The sequence below is a fragment of the Gymnogyps californianus genome, chromosome 7, assembly GCF_018139145.2.
Source record: "Gymnogyps californianus isolate 813 chromosome 7, ASM1813914v2, whole genome shotgun sequence".
In the NCBI taxonomy this organism is placed as follows: Eukaryota; Metazoa; Chordata; class Aves; order Accipitriformes; family Cathartidae; genus Gymnogyps; species Gymnogyps californianus.
In genome coordinates, this window is record NC_059477.1 from 18,155,524 (window position 1) to 18,175,199 (window position 19,676).

Consider the following 19,676-nt stretch of genomic DNA (forward strand, 5'->3'; position numbering starts at 1 on the left):
AAGAATATGAAATCGTAAAGGAGACTAAGCCTGAAGAAGCAGAAGAAATTCCAGTTGAAGAAGTAGAAGAAGCTTTACCAGTTGAAGGTATACAAAGTACCTACCTAGAGGCTGCCGGACACCTTTCTTTCATTACTGTGCAGTTTTCTTCTTGCTCTGTTGTTCTTTGCACATGTACCTGTACGTTGTAGGTCTCTGCGTAATTGTTCCTCTGTTATTATGTGTTGGAAATGAGTTCTGATCTCTTAATTCTAAGTACAACATACAGATTATTTTAAATGCTTTCACTTTGTTTCTTGTCAACAAGAGTCTTCCCGTCATTTGGTTTCCCACCTTTGTTCTCATGTTATTAACATGCTTTTTTAAGTCAACTTGGATATTTGTATTGTGTGCATGCTACAGAGCAATAGCCTAAGGCTCTTTCATACTCCCATTTAATTAAATGAGATTTTTTCACTGGCTTCATTGGAAATGGAATATGACCATCTTTACTTTTGTACATTACTCTTCACATAACTACTGTGGTAGTAAATTTATACTAAATCTACCTAATGTTATTTAAAGCGCCAGAACCTGAAAAGAAGATCCCTGAAAAGCGAAAACCACCACCTCCTCCACCACCAAAAGAAGATATTAAATTGGCAAAAGAACTACTTAAAGGTATAATCATCTGAAGCCACAGTTAACAGTGGGAACTCAAACATATAAACCTTTTAAATTATACTGATGAATCTTGAAAAGCATGCTTTTAAACATATCAATTTAGGTCTTTTTTTTTTTTCTTTTCTAATTTACTATGGCTCTAATGGTGCACCTTACTAATGCTCAATCCTTTATGATTTTTTACCAGTGTTAGGGCAAGTCAGTTTACATGGGTTCTTTTCAATAGTTACGGAAAAAAACAATTTATTAAAAAAATTCTTAACCAAGTTAACACATTCTTCTATCCTTAACATAGTTCTTCTATCTTTAACATGTTCTTACAAATGAAAAGAATCCCCAGCAATAATTTGCTGGTGTTGCTATATGAACATGGATTTCAGATCACCTGTGCTTCCTACAGATCATCTGACTTCTTCTAAACAGTTAATCAGCCAGAATCTTAGCTTTGTAGCTCTTGTCTTTCTATTATGTCAATAGTATTAATCAGTTGTTTGGATTTTTTAGAAAGTTCTTTTCTTTTTTGAATCTAATCATGTGTGTGGTAAAACTCAAATACTTTTCTTTAAAGCTCCTGAAGCAAGGAAGAAAGTTGTGACTGCAAAACCTGGTGAGCCTCTGAAATTGGAACCCCCACCTGCTAAAGGTACCTAGCTAATATAAGAATCTTACTTAAATTAAGCCTCTCATGAGCCTAAAGTTGTAGTTCTCCGTATCTTCTTCTTCTTTAATTTGCTCAGAAATACCAAAAAGCTGTCTATGTTAGATTATGCTCAACAGTGGACTCCAGTCTTGGATGTATATGTTCATGTTATATTTATGTCCGCTTTAATCTCCCATCATGCAATTCGTGAGATGCAAGAGACAGAATCACAGAAGAGCGAGAGAGTTTCTATGAGTTTTGTCATTTGTGTAGATGCTCACTTTGGTTCTCTGCTTAGGGACAAATAAAAAATAATATACTGTTTAAATATATATAGCATTGTTCAAACATACTTAGTTTATTATTTGTCTGAAATGTGACTTATTTTTGTGAGAGGACACTTTCCAGAGATGGAGATAAATAATGAATTGAGCAAGCCACTTTACAAGTACTCCCTTATGTTTTTCGTGTGTACTGGAGCTTAAGACAAGCTAAGTAGTGAACATCTCTTCTTAATGCTGTTCCAAGTTTAGAAATTAAACTAACTGGATCCTTATGAACATCACAGATAGACAGTTCAGATGTACAGATATGTAACATAAGCCTGTAATGAAAGAGGAAAAGGAGATAAAAATGTTACTATGATAACTCTCTTTGAACATGTAATCTTTATAGTTTTGTCAAACAATACTTCTCTTTTGTTGATGTGTATGAACATTTTCTCTTATGCATAAGCCTAGAAGACAACTGTACACAAATAATATAGAAAAAGTATTAAAACTGTTGACTTCAATCTCAGCAGTTTTACCTTTGCTTTTAAAATTCAGTAGTGGACCAGCATTTGATTTATGTGTTTGAAATGGTTAGCTGTTGGTTAGCTCTTACTACTGTTATGAACCCATAATAAAATCTGGAATAATATTCTTTTAAGTGCCTGGACTTGTAAAGAAACCTCGCAGAGTAATTCCCGAAGTTACTCCTCCACCAAAAGAAGAAGTTGTTTTGAAAAGAGGTATAGTAACTTGGCTCTGTTTTAAAAAACCCAGCATATTAACCTTGTTCAGTATATTCCCCTAAGTAACATTGGTTTATGTGTGTTGTATGGAAAAATACACAAACAAAGCACTACCTGATGTCTGGTTCTTGGGGAAAGCGTTTATGGTTGCAGGGATGAAGTGGGGATATCCTGAAAATCTGTCAGATCCAAAGGATCTGTGATGAAAACAGAAACACTGAAAATCTGGTTCCCTATAACTCTCTTCTGTTTTCCTAATCTCTGTAAAGTCTATACTAGAGTTGACAGTTTTCCACTATCTTCAGCTTCTGGACCTCTAAATATTTTCCAGTGGCAGTGTAAATGTTACTAAAGTCACATGTATACACATAAATACACATAGCATTTGTATTCTCTTTTATGGTTTTCTTAGAAGTACTGCACAGATTGCAGAACCCCGTGGTACTATTGGACATCAGTCCCCTTTCCTGCAAAGTCTGGAGCCTTCTGAATCACTTCATGCTCAATTATTGCTTAGAAAAAGGAAGCACTAATTCCAATTCTCTTTGAAATATCACAACGGGATGATTCATGCCCATATACCTTGCAGCCAACCTTCAAATTTCAGACAAGACAATAAAATATAGATATTTAGTTTTTCAGATGACAGTCTCATTAGATATCCAAGAGGGATATCTGACAGGACAAAAATAAGTGAAATAAGTAAAATGAAAAACAGACATTATATAAACTTGAGCTCTCCAAATATAACACTTGAAGATTCAGTCTTGTTCTCTCACTAAAGTTGATTGGAATTTAATCCATAATCCTACATTTTGTCCCTGAAAATCATCTGTAACTGCAGTTATTAATGCATAATTATGTATAGTAAGTCATCATTTAAATATTATAAGAAATGTGCGATAAGATATAAGAAATTTTATTCTGTTATAGACAGTTAACATTGACATCTTTCTTCTCAGATGAACTGCTCTTAATAAAAGCATCTTTTTGCTCTAGATGACTTTGAGTTTTAAAAGGCTTTCAGAACAGTATCTTGAATAGTTACACAAAATCTTCCGTTTATATCGAACTATATATTTTACATTCCTGTTTCATCATGATTGTTGATACGTTTTTAATATTTTGTCTTGTTCATCATCTTATTCTTTTGTTTACCTGTGCTTTAAAAACTGAAATTCCTTTTCTTTTAAAGTTCTTAAAAAGAAACCAGAAGAGGAAGAACCTAAACCAGAAAAAGAACCTAAACCAGAAGTTAAACCAGTACCTACACCAGTAGAAAAAATTAAGAAACCTGAAGGTACTAGATCTATCTGCTAAAGTATAATTAAAAAAAAAAAAAAAAAAAAATCCCACTTTTAAGTAGTATTCTCTGAAATTCAGGAATGAAAGTGAGATTTTAAAAGATGGCTTGCATTAACCTAATTGTGTAAATTAAAGCTTTGCTGAAAGCACAATCAAATTTGACACCCACGTTGGGGTCTGAATTCTGCATTTTGGGATTGTTTCTCAATCTTCACTGAGTATAGAAAAGAACTTTACAAATATTTTATAATACTGATAAAAATATAACTACAGTGAAACAGTTAATCCAAGCATTCTTTTAGTTAACGTTTTGCAAATATTTGTCCTTTTGTCCATTTAGTGTTTCTAATTTATTCAAATCGCACTCTTAAAAATACATATTCCTAAACCTTATGAACATCTGAAACTGTTTATGTCTAAAAAGAATGAAAACTTGTAAATTCATTGGAGATAATTGTATTTGGGGATTCAAGGTGTTTCAGTATATCTTACAAAATAAAAATAATATTTTAAAGTCCCAGAAGTCCCTAAGAAGAAAACTGAGATACCTGTCATAAAAAAAGAGGAGAAACATGTTCCTGAACTGCCAAAAGGTACAGACGTGTGGTGCTCTTTTTCCTTATTGCAGCAACTAAATGATATTCGTTGCTGAATATCATGCTATATTAACTTAATGCATTACTGTCATCCAGTCTGTCCATGACTACTGTGTCATGATTAACCACTTTGCATTCTTCTGGATTTCTTGCTGCGTTTAATTCTTCAGTGCTTGAAAAATTCATCTTTTTTCCATTCTATCTTGCTTTACAAGAGTGCATCTCAAGTTAATTTCTTGCTTTCTGGTAAAATAAAATATAAACCAGTAAATTCTGTCTTCGATTAACTCTGTCTGTATTGTTACTTCTAACTTTAATGTTCAATGGGATTACAAAACATGTAAATTAACCTATTTGTAATTGTTGTGTTTGAAATGCCAGAACCTAAGCAAGCAGCTATCCCACTTCCTGGGCCTGAACCTAAACCTGCAGTAGGTAAGAATTCTTTAGTCATGAATACCAGTGCAGCCTTTCTTGTGCATCTAGTATTTTCCATTCAGAGATTTCTGGCTAAAAGGACGTTAAATAAATTTCCTTAATATTACTAAGACTGGAACTTTCATATAATCTACAGAACATTTTAAAGAATGTTGTACTTAAAACGAAATTATTTATTAAAACAAATATATGAGAACTCTCATTTTTTTTTCTACAGCTCTAAAATCTCCAAAACCAGCAGCAGAACCAGCACCAGCTGTTACTACTCCAGTGACAGTCCCAGTGGTTGGAAAGAAAGCAGGTATTTATGTTTATTCTATGCTATTTATAGGATTTTTCTCTCTGAGATACTTAAATACTTTCAGGATAAAGAGAATGAAGAGCTGTACAATCATATAACTCGTTCATTACAGGAAGATTTGAGGTCCTATTCAAGGATCTTGTTATTCTAGGTACTGTCACCTAATCTAAAAGACAAGTGTCTCTGATATACCATAGAGATGAATCTGTGCTGTTGTTTCTGGATGGTGATACGTGTGCCTTTATTTATTGTCCTACTGTGAAATTTGTGTATTCTGTTGATTCCTTAATGTTGTTTATATCCTGATGTATGTCTTGTGAACTGCATCTTGTATTTTCTGTATAGCAAAAGAAAGGTTACACATGTTTCTAAACAATTTTTGTGTTGTTTGGTTTTCTGCTTTTAATTTGTTATTGAAATCCTGAGCAAAAGTGGCAATGGTGTTGAAGAACTAGAGTATTGCTACTTTCATATGATACACTTAGGACCCTGGATCATACCCTGCTGTGAAAAAAGAACTGTGAAGAGTCCAATTCCTCTGAAGCACTCTGAACCTGAGGTCCATCAGTAGAGCTGATGTACATGCTGCTCGCCCATCGTTCAAAGGGCCTCATGTTACAGTACAGCTCAGATCTTGGGCACTTGAGAAGCCTCATCATGAATGTCTCTTGGCCATTGATTTGGTGATGTAGCCAGGCCTGCAGTGGCATAACTAACCCATTTTATACAGGTGGCCAGATAGGCCTCAGAAAGCTGTCATTTTTCTGCTACTTTTAACCTGGATTGGATTTAAATTGGCATACTAGTGGAACAATGCTCTGTACTGTAACAGTGTTTTACTTAGGTCTTCTGTACTGTTTGTGTGTGCCATTCTTATCTTTCTTTTGTTTTGTGATTGTGTTGTAAGTTTTCTGTTGTGTTGAGAAAAAGTGTTCTATGTTCATTTTATTTCAGGTATAGCTGGAAATTTTGTCTTAAAATATATTGTTCCTGATGCTTATTCTTATGGATTTTAATTCTCTAAATTACCTGTGAAACCTTTGTAGCTGCAGAAAAGCCTGATGCACCATCTGTACTAAAGCGTAGAGATAAAATGCCCCCAGTGGAAGAAGAAAAGCCCGAGTCAATTGTGTTAAAGAAGATTTTGGTTGAGAAACGCTTGCATGTAAAAGAAAGAGTAAGTCCTAAGGAGACAGTTCTGGACATACAGACAGTAGAGCCACTTGAGTTTAAAATCTCACTGGAAACAGCTGATGGAATACTGAAGCCAGAGGGAGATGAGCAGGACAAAGTGGTTCTTAAATATTTTATCCTGGCTCCTGAAGAAGAGGAGCCAGAAATGACACCTATAGTTTCAAGAAAGACTACCGTTACAGGTGAGAAAATAGAAGTTGCACTAGATCACATTACTTATGCAAAGGATGAACCACCATTACCTGACGAAGAATTGGAATTGTTTTCTGTAGCCTTTGAACACGCAGAAAGAGATTCTGGAGAAGAAAAGGGGGATGAAATTAAATTGGTTGTTTGTAGGGAAGGTGCTGTAGAGAAAGTCTCTGACAAGTTTAGTGTTCTTCATGAAGGAAAGATTCCTATGCATGAAAAAGAAGAGCAAATTGAGTCAACTTGTGTACCTAAACATATACCCAGAGAGCCATATGAGCCCAGGGACCAGAAAAGACTTCTAGGAAAAGAGAGAAAATCAAAAATCAGTTTGCAACCTCAAGAATTTCCCATTAAGGATAAAACTTCATTTGTAAAGGATATCACAGAGGCAGGAATAGCTGAAACTCCTCTGCTTAGAAGTGAAGAAGAGAGAGGAGGTTTTACTCTAGAGAAATCTGAAGTTCCTCTTGGAGAATCCATGAAGGAGCAAGGCATACAAAATAAAACTCAATGGATGAATAAATCTGGTACCACAGTAGCTGAAATTCCTATAGATAAGATTCTTAATAATGAAACAAAGAAAATGGAAATTTTTCAAGATGATGAGAAAGATGAGAATCTGGACTTTACCTCAGCAGAACTAAATTCCTTAGACCTGTCTGACGAGACTGAACCAGCATGGAGAAAAGATGTTGACCTAGAACACCCCACTGAAGATGAGGAGGTTCCCAGAGAAAAAGCTTACATAATCTTTAAGCCATCTGTTCTTAAGCCAGAAGTAGTGGAAAGGAAAGCAAGAGAAAAATATTCTGCAGAGGAAGGAGTAGTTCGTTATGAGGAGGGTTCAGGACAATTGTTGACTGAGAAAGCACTCCTAAGTGATAAAAAACCAGGCAAAAAGATTATACCAGAGAAGAAAGAGAACACGACCTTCAGCACCCACTTAAAAAAAGACAAAACTAGGCAGTCAAACACCCCTGAAAAGCTGCCTGTGGAAAAAGAAGAATTTGATACAGTGATTACAGGAGAAGGAATGGAAGGTGAAATTTCCATAGGAGAACATGAAAAGGGAGTCAAAGATGAAATAGTTGACAGATCTGGGTCAGTAAAGAAAGTTCCTATTCAGCCACCAGGGAGTCAAGATAAAAAACAATTTCAAGAAATTCATACCATTCAGGCTGAACAGAAAAAAACTCCAGCTCTCAAAAGCAGCAGAGATAAAATTGAAGAAAAGAAATCTTCTTTGACTGTGGAAGAAGTGAAGCTTTCGGGAAAAGAACTTCCAGTGTCAGAAGGTACCTCAGATGAAAAAACATCAGCTAAACATGGCATTGGAAAAAACACATCTGTTACCATGAAAACAGAGAAGGGAAATCTTTCAGACAAAATACCATCAAGGAAAGGAATCCTTGCAAATGGAGAAGTTACTTACTCCTCAAGCATAGGTAAGATAATAACACCCGAGAAAGCAGGAGGAGAGAAAGAACACCAGAAATCAGAACCTGCTCACATGATTGAGCAGGCCAGTAGACTTTTGAGTGAGAACAGGAATTTGGATGTACCTGGAGAATCACGTGAAGTTCTGGATGTTCCTGCAAAGTCTCATGCAAAGCGAGGTGAGGAAGACCGCTGCCAAATTCTTCCACAAAGTGCTTGTACTATTTGCTTCAGGAGAATACCATTTGCCATTGTCATGTTTGTTTTCATTCTTTAACACCGTTCGCATTTCCATCTAGTCTGTCAGCTGCCTGTATTGGCATTCAGCCACTCTTGACGTTTGTCTTACCTGTCCGTACATACACCTGTGTGATCAGTGTTCATTGTCTTAGTCTTACACTTTTATAAGACTGCATAAATCATGTTATGTGCCATTATCTTCTCAGAAAAACTCACACATTTTTTCTAGTATTCATTTTTCCATCCACTGCAATAGAATCTGTCCTGCATTTCATTCATATCATTCTCCCATTAAAAATATCTTTTATATTTCCTTTCACAAAATGATGATGAGAAGCAGCATAGCATGGGAAATATTTTCAGAAGTCTGAGATGATTCATCACAAGTTGGGCAACTAACAGAATATCCCTCACTTGTGAGAGTATCACATTGTCCTGAAACATTCATATTTAATTTATACAACTTATATTTTTGTTGTCTTCATTAGTAAAAGTGTGTGCTTTTTCTAAAAAAACCCATACAATTTGTAATAGGTACTTGAGCTATTTTGGTTGACAGGTGGGTATTGATCAAGGGCCTAATTGTGAGTAAAGTGTCAGGGAATGGCAGAACGTTAGAAAATAATGGGCAGGACAATAAAGTGAGGAATTAGGAGCTCCTAAGCTGCCTTTCAGTCTCCACTGCTGAATATGTGTCTTTCCCTGCTTCAAGATATTGAACTTACCGTTGAGATATAGACAGTATAAGTTGTATAAATATATACATGTTTATTTCTTCCTCACCTTGTATGTGTGTATAACCAAAGGAAGAGAAAATCTGATTTGTAAAAGAAATGTTTGTCTTAATTTTAGTATGTATATTTATTTAACTACATTCCTAATAATATTGCTGTTCTACTTCAGAGGCCAAGCCACCAAAAGAAGAAACTCCGAAGGGTATCAGTCCAGTCAAAGGTAGGCTACTACAAGTCAATACCTACAAGCAAAAGCAATAAATCAGGATTAGTTTATTCATTTCTGAATCTGAATTACAGCCAAGAAGACCCCTTCACCAGCAGATGCAGAAAGAAGGAAACTCAGGCCAGGCAGTGGTGGTGAAAAACCTCCTGAAGAGCCTCCATTCACTTACCAACTCAAGGCTGTACCACTGAAGTTTGTCAAGGAGATGAAAGATATAGTGCTAACAGAAGCTGAATCTGTTGGGTCTTCTGCAATCTTTGAAGTCCTTATTTCACCGTCCACTGCAATTACCAGCTGGATGAAAGATGGAAGTAACATCCGAGAGAGCCCAAAACACAGGTTTATTGCTGATGGCAAAGATAGGAAGCTGCATATTATTGATGTCCAGCTGTCAGATGCTGGTGAATATACTTGTGTATTACGACTGGGGAACAAAGAGAAGACCTCTACAGCCAAACTCATTGTTGAAGGTATTCCCCGTTTCAAGTTTATCAATAATTTAAAGGCTAGCTACTCCTCAAGCTAGAATTTGCAGTGATTGGTAGATGCATCCTTTTGTTTCCATCAATCACTACACATATTGATTTAATATGTAAGGCATTTCTGCATCACACCTTCTGTATATAAATGAGACAAATCAAAATGTTGTGTTTCCCACAGAACTCCCAGTGCGGTTTGTGAAAACTCTTGATGAAGAAGTCACTGTGGTTAAAGGCCAGCCACTGTACTTGACGTGTGAGCTTAACAAAGAAAGAAGTGTGGTCTGGAGGAAGGATGGGAAGATCATCAAAGACAAGCCTGGGAAATTTGCTCTGGGCATTATTGGTTTGTCACATTCCCTCACGATCACTGATTCAGATGATGCTGATGCTGGCACTTACACTGTTACTGTGGAAGACTCTGAGCTGTCATGCTCGTCTTGTGTTAAGGTAGTAGGTAAGCAATCAAAATTGCATTCTCCTTTCTCTGCAGGATATTTGGGCTGTTTTAAAATTAGGAAAGCTTTTTCTCATAGTATTACAATATAAATGGACAGATAAGATTTTTACAGCTATTAAAATCTTGTTGTAATACAAAATCTGTAAGTTCTATTTCTTCTATTTATGAACCATTTATTTGTAGTAAGAGTCTGCTAAGCTGTATTTTTATGCAACTTTTTGTCATGCAGAAGTGATAAGAGACTGGTTAGTAAAACCCATAAGAGACCAGCATGTGAAACCAAAAGGAACAGCTACTTTCACCTGTGACATGGTCAAGGATACACCAAACGTTAAATGGTTTAAAGGAGATGAGGAAATCCCTGCTGAACCAACTGACAAGACAGAAATCTTGAAAGAAGGAAATAAAATTTTCCTGAAAATCAAGAATGCTGGCCCTGCTGATATTGGGGAATATTCAGTGGAAATTGAAGGTCGCAGATACCTAGCTAAACTGACCCTTGGCGGTAAGGAAGCTTTTATTTGTATTATATTTCATCAGCTCATAGGCCAATGTTCAAAAAACTCTAAACAAACAAACAAAAAAGGTAACCTGAACTATTATAAAGCTCTATCAAAACTTGACCTAATTATAGATGTGTTCATTTGTGCATTCTAGAACGTGAAGTTGAACTTCTGAAGCCATTAGAGGATGTTACAGTTTATGAGAGAGAAACAGCAAACTTTGATACAGAAATATCTGAGGATGATATTCCTGGTGAATGGAAGCTGAAAGGAGAAATCCTGAGACCCTCACCTGTAAGCATCCTTGAATTTTATAACACAATTTATTTAAATTAAACACTGTGAACAGGTTCCCTTGAGTCTTTATGGTAAGATCTTTGCAGGTCTGTCATTGCTACTCAGTCCAGAACATAGAAAAATAAGCATTATGGTGATTAAAAAATATTGGTTCTCTAAGTAAGAATTATATGCTATAAAAGCTAAGTTTTGAATGGCTTCATTTTCTCAAAGGATTACAGCACATTATTCAGACAATGATAAAAATATCCTACATACATTGCTAGTAATGATGCTGACATTTAAAAGAAGTGTGGAACGCTGAAGTAATGTACTCCATTTTTTTATTGTTGAGTAGAAGTGTTAACTTTCCTTGAAAAGCAATTCCGATCTTTCTAGCTGACTCTTTACTGTGTATAAAATGTTTATAGAATCCCTTTATTTAAAATACCTAGCAGTAAGGCATTGGCATTGTATTTACCAAAGTCTGTCATCTCTCCAGACATGTGAAATCAAAGCTGAAGGAGGAAAACGCTTCCTAACCTTGCACAAAGTCAAGTTAGAGCAAGCTGGTGAAGTCCTTTACCAGGCACTTAATGCAGTTACTACAGCTATCCTGACAGTGAAAGGTACGATGCACCACAGAGTATGATATCAACTTAAACAGAGTTCACATGGAGCACATTACAAATGATGTCTTCTGTTTTGCTTCCAGAAATTGAACTGGACTTTGCTGTGCCCCTAAAAGATGTTACTGTCCCTGAGAGGCGCCAAGCAAGGTTTGAATGTGTCCTTACCAGAGAAGCCAATGTTATATGGTCTAAGGGCACTGATATACTCAAGATTGGAGAAAAATTTGACATCATTGCAGATGGAAAGAAGCATATTCTTGTAATCAATGATTCTCAGTTTGATGATGAGGGAGAATACACTGCTGAAGTTGATGGCAAGAAGAGCACAGCAAGACTGTTTGTGGAAGGCAAGTGTCTTCTTATGAACAAAACAATAAAAAATGGATAAAGAATGTATCTTTTAGAACCACATTAGCCTTTTTCTGATGGTATTTATGTGTCTACATTACAGGTGTGAGGCTGAAGTTCATCTCACCTCTACAGGATCAAACAGTGAAAGAAGGGGAAACAGCTCACTTTCAGTTTGAGCTTTCTCATGAAAACATGCCAGTGAAATGGTACAAAAATGACAAGAGACTCCACACAAGCAGAACAGTTTTTATGACTTCAGAGGGCAAAGTTCATAAACTAGAAATGAGAGAAGTAACACTTGATGATATCTCTGAAATAAAGGCCGTAGTCAAGGACTTGAGCACACAAGCAAACCTAAAAGTCTTAGGTAATTACATAAATAATTTAAAATATGCTATATAATATGTATAAACAATTTTTATAGGTAGAAAGTGACAAAATATTGATGTTTTAGTAAATTTATATTACTAATTTACCATTTCATATCCACTATGCCTTTTGTAGAGGCCGATCCATATTTTACTGTGAAATTACAAGACTACAGTGCTGTGGAGAAAGATGATATTACTCTGGAGTGTGAACTTAGCAAAGATGTGCCAGTAAAATGGTACAAAGACGGTGAAGAACTAGTAGCTTCCAACAGAATTTCCATAAAAACGGATGGCTTGCGTCGTATCCTGAAGATCAAGAAGGCTGCAGAGAGTGATAAGGGTGTTTATGAGTGTGACTGTGGAACCGACAAGACGAGTGCTAATGTCAGCGTTGAGCGTAAGTTATCATGCCTTGGCTAAGGGAAAGTACTGAAACCTTTGTAAAACAGTGTAGACAGACAGATGCTCTCTAGAGTACAACACCAAAACTTGTACCTTTAGAAAACATGCTGTTATGATGAATAGCTGAAATATCTAGATTTACAATTATTAAGAGTATTTACAAGAGACAATATACCTTAAGATATATAAATGGCTGTTGTAAAGACAGTGATGATAAAGAATCAATTATTCTCTATGTCCATTCACAGTCAGGAAAAAAAGCAGTTAGTTTAATTCACTGTAACAGATATCTGGGTTAATTATGAGGAAAAATATTCTTACTAAAAATAACTAAACTTTCAGACGTATTATCAAAGGAGGTTGCAGACTGCCCAAACTTGCAGCTTTTTAAAAAGAGGTTAGATAAACATTTATCAGTGATAACATTTGAATGTGCTAAAGAAGGGATAGGGAGAGAGTTGAGATCCTTTCCGGTATTACATTTCTATGGTATAGAATGAGTGAGTAAACAGATGTGAACTTCTGGGTTTTTTGATTTTAGCTCGCTTAATTAAAGTGGAGCGCCCACTGTATGGAGTGGAAGTATTTGTTGGTGAGACAGCACGTTTTGAAATTGAAATTTCTGAGCCTGATGTCCGTCCTATATGGAAGCTAAAGGGAGAAACCCTAACACCTTCACCTGTAAGACGACCTCTTTATTTTTAGACCATAATTTACACTAGAAAAAACATATTTAATAATAATGTCTTCTGAGTGGTTTCTTAGAATATTGATTGGGGGTGTGTGTGTTTCTTTATCACCAGGACTGTGAAATCATTGAAGATGGGAAGAAGCATACTCTTGTCCTTCATAACTGCAAACTTGATATGACTGGAGAAGTGTCTTTCCAAGCTGCTAATGCTAAAAGTGCTGCTAATCTGAAAGTGAAAGGTATGGTCTGCACTTTGCCAACATTTCCATGTGTATCTCAGGGCATTAAAACAAATCTAGCAGCAGAAAGGTCTATATGAACCTATCACTGAACTGAAAGTGCTCTTCTTTGATTTCAGAATTGCCTCTCATCTTTATCACTCCACTAAGCGATGTGAAGGTCTTTGAGAAGGATGAAGCCAAGTTTGAATGTGAAGTGTCCAGAGAACCCAAGACTTTCCGCTGGTTGAAAGGAACACAAGAGATCACTCCTGATGAAAGATTTGAAATTATTTCAGACGGAACAAAGCATGCTTTGATTATTAAATCTGTTGCATTTGAGGATGAAGCTAAATACATGTTTGAAGCTGAGGATAAGACAACAAGTGCCAAGCTAATTATTGAAGGTTTGTCTGACTTTGCCTTTCTAGGAAAGATTTGCACCATAGTCCTTGAATAGTTTTTATTGATAACATTATTGTTAATGAAATGTTATGTTGTTATAGGTATCCGCCTGAAATTCATTACTCCTCTCAAGGATGTAACAAAAAAGGAGCGAGAAACTGCAGTGTTCACCGTGGAACTCTCCCATGAAAATATCCCTGTTGTCTGGTTCAAGAATGACCAGCGATTACATACCAGCAAAGTGGTTTCAATGACAGATGATGGCAAATTCCATACACTCACAATCAAAGATCTTACTATTGATGATACTTCTCAGATTAGAGTGGAAGCTATGGACAAATCCTCAGAAGCTAAACTCACTGTTCTTGGTAAGAATACCCAAAAGAATTTACATGATGTATATATCAGAAGAGTCTTATTAATGAAAAATGGTGATCAGAAAGTCTTAGGGTTGGTTTTGGTTTGCTTTGGTGGTTTTTTTTGGTTTGGCCTAAATCTACATTGTGATTTTTGACAATTTTACAATTTGTTTGTCTTCCTTGGGTCTCCATTTCCCCATTCACAAAGGACAATTAAAATAACTTTAAAATTTCATGCAACTGTTGCAAAATTAAGTATTAGATACTTAAACGGTGCTCTGAAGCTCCTAGAGCACCAAAACACTGTTGTCAGTAATATTAGTAATATGTTGAATGGTTTCTTAGATATTTGTTGTTTTCTCTTTTTGCAACAGAACTGTGTAATATTTATAAGGACTATATTTAATCCTTCTTGCAGGGCATAAACAAGAAATGTATTTTATAGTAAGAACTAATTGTCCTTTCTGAAAGACTAAAACTTCAGACTGAAACATATCTTCACTTCTGCTTGCAGAGGGAGACCCTTACTTCACTGGGAAGCTGCAGGATTACACTGCTGTAGAGAAAGATGAAGTAATCTTACAATGTGAAATCAGCAAAGCAGATGCCCCAGTGAAATGGATGAAGGATGGCAAACCAATTACTCCATCAAAGAACGTTGTTATTAAGGCTGATGGTAAAAAGAGAATCCTTATCCTCAAGAAAGCTTTGAAGAAAGACATTGGACAGTACACTTGTGACTGTGGTACTGATCAAACTTCTGCTAAACTCAATATTGAAGGTATGGTTATTTTACTGTGCTGCTCTGTAGTACAGATCTTTTAGGGTCTGTTAGAGACTGAGGGAATCAATCACTTTTTTTTTTTTCCTTCAGACCGGGATATTGAGATTATACGTCCACTATACAGTGTGGAGGTGATTGAGACAGAGACTGCCCATTTTGATATTGAAATCTCTGAGGAAGGTGTCCATGGCAATTGGAAGCTAAAAGGAGAACCCCTGACTGAATCAGCTGTAAGCAAATATTTCAGGATGTTTCTTATATGTGTCTCAACAATTTGCGGGGAGGCAGGGTGTGAGGGAGAAGGTGGCTGCAGAAACGAAGTGAAATCTCTTTCTGCTTTCAATAAGGGTCACTATAATAAAAATACTGGTTTTTTCATTGATAACTTTTAAAATGTAGTGTAAACTTAATCCAAAATATTATAGAAAATAGCTAAATAATAAATGATTTTACATAAATAAGTGCATTCTGTATTCCTAGTCCTTAACCATCATGTATCCAAAGTGCATAGACATCGTGGAATTCACTTAAACATAATGGCATTTAAAAATACAAACTTTGGATTGTCTGCAATTACCTTTGGTTTTTGAGTTATGTTTGGTTTAAATAGATGTAGGTCACATTTTCAAAACCTTTTCCATTACTATGACAGCTAAAATTGTTTTAAAATGCTATAAGGCTTAATCAAATATTCTTAATTCCTTGCTGGAAGGATCTGGAAAATTAAGAAACAATACAACCACGACTGGCAATAATTTGGCAACTCTTTGATGTAACAATACCAATGTGAATAATACACAAAGATCAGAAGTTCCATGAAAATCAGCACCTACCATTCACCAACACAAATGTGTTGCCTCTTGCTCTTTCTTTCTAAGAGGAAGCAGACTGTATTAGGAAGAGACTTTGAAAGGAAAGGTCTATGAATGAAAGTTTATAAGGTATACTGCAGGTGGCAGTGGGCCTAAGTGTCGTGAATGGAGGAGGAGATAACATATGCATGGTATGAGGAGAAGTAGGGGCTCTTGTGGTGAGGAGCACAAAAAAGATACTGAACAAATTGTTTCACTTCTCTTTTTGCAGGAATGTGAAATCAAGGAGGAAGGCAAAAAGCACTTCCTTACACTGTACAATGTACGCTTAGATCAAGCTGGTGGGGTAGATTTCCAAGCAGCAAATGCCAAATCCGGTGCTCACCTTCGAGTGAAACGTAAGTGTCTTTTAAACTGAAATTAATTAATTAAGTGAAAACAAGGTACTCATTGCCTCTTTGGAACAGGTGGACAAATCTCTATACTGGATTGAATCCACAGCAATTCTTTCCAGAACAGCAACTCAAGGATTAATTTCTCAAGCCATCTTAATTTTTTAGTTAAGGAATGTCCTATATGTTTTTTAACCTTGTATATAGTTTATTCATATAGGAGAAGTAAAAATAAGGATATGGCCTTGAAGAATGCTTCATGGTCTGGCATTATATGTTGTTATGAAATCAAAGTATTACAAGCAAAGGCTTTACTGCATTGAAGTATCATGTTAACCTGAGAGGATGGGATCACAGTAATATCTGGGGATAGGGTTAAGAGCTTGATGGACAGGGACAGACCACATGGTTGAAGACCACTTGTTTCCCACTCCAATCCTAGTCCTTTCTATTTTGGAAAACACATGCCTTATCTAGCAAGAGGTATGCAAGGCTTGTCAGGGAGACAGATGTATGGCAACTTTCCTGCTGACCTTGTTCAATTTAAAGAAACACACTCTGCAAATAGAAAATTTTAGGTGACCAGCCCTCCCCCTAAAAACCCAGAGTGGCCTCTTCTATTTAGGGAATTTAAAGAGCAGCATTGCGATGTCTGTCTCTCTTGAGGGAAGCCACCATGGAGATTAGTACATAAGGGCAGCAGCTCTCTCTTGGGTAGAAATGGCTAATCTGAAAATGATGTCTTCTTACCAAGCTCGAGTAATTGGCTTGCTGAGACCCCTCAAGGATGTAACAGTGACAGCTGGGGAATCAGCAACCTTCGATTGTGAACTCTCTTATGAGGGAATCCCAGTAGAGTGGTTCCTGCAAGGCAAGAAACTGGAGCCCAGTGATAAGGTAAAGAAACTAAACTTTATTTTTCCTCATGTTTCCTCCTCCTTCCTCTCTTTCAACTATCTTCCCCTTCTTTATTTCTCGTTTACTCTCTGCCAGTAGAAGTACTAAGGCACAGCAATACAGTAGTGCTGCTGTGCCAAATCGTAAATCCTCCTCACTAAATCAGATATAGCATTTTTTCCCCAGAAATTCCAGTATTCTGGAATACTACAAGTATTTATCATACAAAGGGAAAATAAGGCTCCAAAATATCAATCATTACAATGGTGATTTTGTGCTTGATTTTGTTGGAAACTTAGCCACAGGGATACTGAATGATTTTTGCTCAGGTTAATTGTAGTTACAGCGAGAGGGTTTTGAAAGGTGCTATCAGGAAATGCTTTTTTTCTCCTGAATGGTGAGTTGCAGTCCAATTCTGCATATAAGGGGATTAAGAGGATTCAAATTCCATTTCAGGCATTTGTTCTGGCTCTCTAGATAACTTTCTGGGCAGATTTGCTTGTCAAGCACTTCTCACTAGCTATTTTTAACCCTTCATCAAGTGCTGGCTCTTAACTCTGAGATCTGAGCGGCCTGGAATGCAGTCAGTTTAATAGTTAAAGTTAATGGTAGGGGAAATACATAAAGAAACATAAAGAAATACATTAAGAAATATAAAATATAAATGGATATCACTGGTTTTAAGACTTCTTTTTCACATACTAGGCCTAAGGGAAATGATGCAAATGAAAATACAAATTGGAAACCTCAGACAAAGCAAACTTTGAAGGCATCACATGGTCTAGCAAAGTTTCAGAACCTGTAATAAAGCTGCTAATAATACTTCAGTACAGATTTTTTTTTCTTTTAAATACAATTTTTAACATACTATTTCCAGGTTTTACTAGATCTTCCTGAGCTTCACCAAATTTGCCTAAATAAAAACTATTTCATAGAAAAAATAGATTATAGAAATAGGAAAAGAAAAGCTGATTGTGGTGATAGGTGACCCTATTACAGTATTTAAGGACAGATGAGCAAAATTGAAACTCAGCAGATGAGACATGTAATAAATCAAGGTAATAGCTTCTGAGTCTAGGAATAAAAATGCAGAAAGCTATTGACCAGTGCAGTGGCTTGATAGTTATTACTGCCTGGCAAGAAAAATATTATATGTTCAATATTCTGTATGATGGAACATTATTTTGTTCTTATCTGTCTGAGCTATCATTTAATTACATGAAAAAAAAAATTTTCCAGATTTTCATTCAGTGTACATATACAGTCAAAACTGTCATTTGACTTCAGTTGAAATTTTATCAAGAAGAAATTCAGAGTAAGCCATATATTTAGTTGATGCATCACTTTCTGCCCATTTAGGATAGCCTCTTGAAACACTTTTACTACTGTCTTCAAGAATCAATCTAATTGTACAAGTGTTTCATTCCAGCTGTTTATAATTCAAACCATTATTTTACCTCTGTGGCTGGCATTCAACTGTATACATATGACCTTTATTGAAATGACTTCTTTGTTTATCTTTACTGCTTATTTTGGTCAAATATATATTTGGTTTCATCTCAGTCTCTTTCAGATGAGCATTCACTAGAGCTAGTTTTCAGGGACATGATGACCATTTGGCAGGAAGGACAGCCTCTCAGTTCCTTCCTTCCCTCTGAAGCAAAAGGGACTGTCTTCTCAACAGTAACTTAATCTTTTATGCTTCTTCCTTAGCAGAAGCTCACTTTTCCCCTTTATTTTTCTAGACCAGCATCTACTACTTCATCACATGCTTCTCTGAAAATAAAGAAATAGAATTCTTCAAAAGCTATGTTAAAATTTACGGCATGAATGAGTAGCAGCCCTCTTAATGGCTGCAATGTATGATGTATCCTTGAATCCCCCAGGTCCACTCCTAGAGAAAAGGGATGTTTGTGTAGGAGTAGCCCAATTCAAACTCATGATTGCAGAGTAGTTTCAGCAATAGATCAACACGGAAATGTTTTTTTTTAGGCAGAAATGTTTACCAAAATATAATACTAGAAAATCAAATTTGCATTTACAAAAGAGTGTATGAGGGGGGTGCCAAACCTCTTTATATCTCTCTAAAAGTTTTTACTTTAGATGTAGCCAGGAGTAATACTAACTTTTTCCATAAATCTACTTATTTTGGTATTTATTAGTACCTGTTCAAAATAAACATGATCAAGTCAGTCTCATTTTGAACTTTGATAGTAGACTCAGGTTTTCTAATACAAGGACACAAATACCTTAAAACATGGGGTAACTTAAAATTACAATTTCTTGTAAGTGAAAGGACAAAACAGAAATGATTCTCAAAATCCTCAAAGCATTTGTGTCTTGAGCTATATCTAGTATATAAAAAAGGAAATTATAAAAATTTCATATAAAAGTAAACAACAAAACTGCACAGATAGCAATAAATAGCAATGCTATTCCATTAAATATTTCTTAAATATTTGTTGTAGATAATTACAAAGGGGTTTTTTATGTACTTTATAAGGTTGTGACACGTGCTGAAGGGAGAGTCCACACACTTATTCTTAGAGACGTCAAGTTAACAGATGCGGGAGAGGTATCACTGACAGCAAAAGATTTCAGAACTCAGGCAAATCTTTTTGTGAAAGGTAAGTCAGTCAGTCATTTTAATTATACCATAGTCA

The 19,676-nt window shown here is 35.9% G+C and overlaps 1 protein-coding gene across 1 annotated transcript in view; it reads left to right on the plus strand.

Annotated features, from left to right (window-relative positions):
* TTN (titin) overlaps positions 1-19,676 on the plus strand; it is a 244,573-nt gene that overhangs the window by 135,038 nt on the left and 89,859 nt on the right. The window contains exons 168-192 of the mRNA XM_050900483.1: positions 565-660; positions 1,232-1,306; positions 2,235-2,315; positions 3,514-3,618; positions 4,139-4,216; positions 4,601-4,654; positions 4,875-4,958; positions 8,925-8,981; positions 9,056-9,451; positions 9,642-9,917; positions 10,150-10,425; positions 10,578-10,717; positions 11,202-11,328; positions 11,415-11,678; positions 11,783-12,049; positions 12,187-12,450; positions 12,997-13,136; positions 13,259-13,385; positions 13,505-13,771; positions 13,871-14,137; positions 14,643-14,909; positions 15,003-15,142; positions 15,996-16,122; positions 16,871-17,013; positions 19,517-19,640. Of these exons, the coding sequence (XP_050756440.1) occupies positions 565-660; positions 1,232-1,306; positions 2,235-2,315; positions 3,514-3,618; positions 4,139-4,216; positions 4,601-4,654; positions 4,875-4,958; positions 8,925-8,981; positions 9,056-9,451; positions 9,642-9,917; positions 10,150-10,425; positions 10,578-10,717; positions 11,202-11,328; positions 11,415-11,678; positions 11,783-12,049; positions 12,187-12,450; positions 12,997-13,136; positions 13,259-13,385; positions 13,505-13,771; positions 13,871-14,137; positions 14,643-14,909; positions 15,003-15,142; positions 15,996-16,122; positions 16,871-17,013; positions 19,517-19,640 (4,242 nt within the window). The remainder of the gene's footprint in view (positions 1-564; positions 661-1,231; positions 1,307-2,234; positions 2,316-3,513; positions 3,619-4,138; positions 4,217-4,600; positions 4,655-4,874; positions 4,959-8,924; positions 8,982-9,055; positions 9,452-9,641; positions 9,918-10,149; positions 10,426-10,577; positions 10,718-11,201; positions 11,329-11,414; positions 11,679-11,782; positions 12,050-12,186; positions 12,451-12,996; positions 13,137-13,258; positions 13,386-13,504; positions 13,772-13,870; positions 14,138-14,642; positions 14,910-15,002; positions 15,143-15,995; positions 16,123-16,870; positions 17,014-19,516; positions 19,641-19,676) is intronic.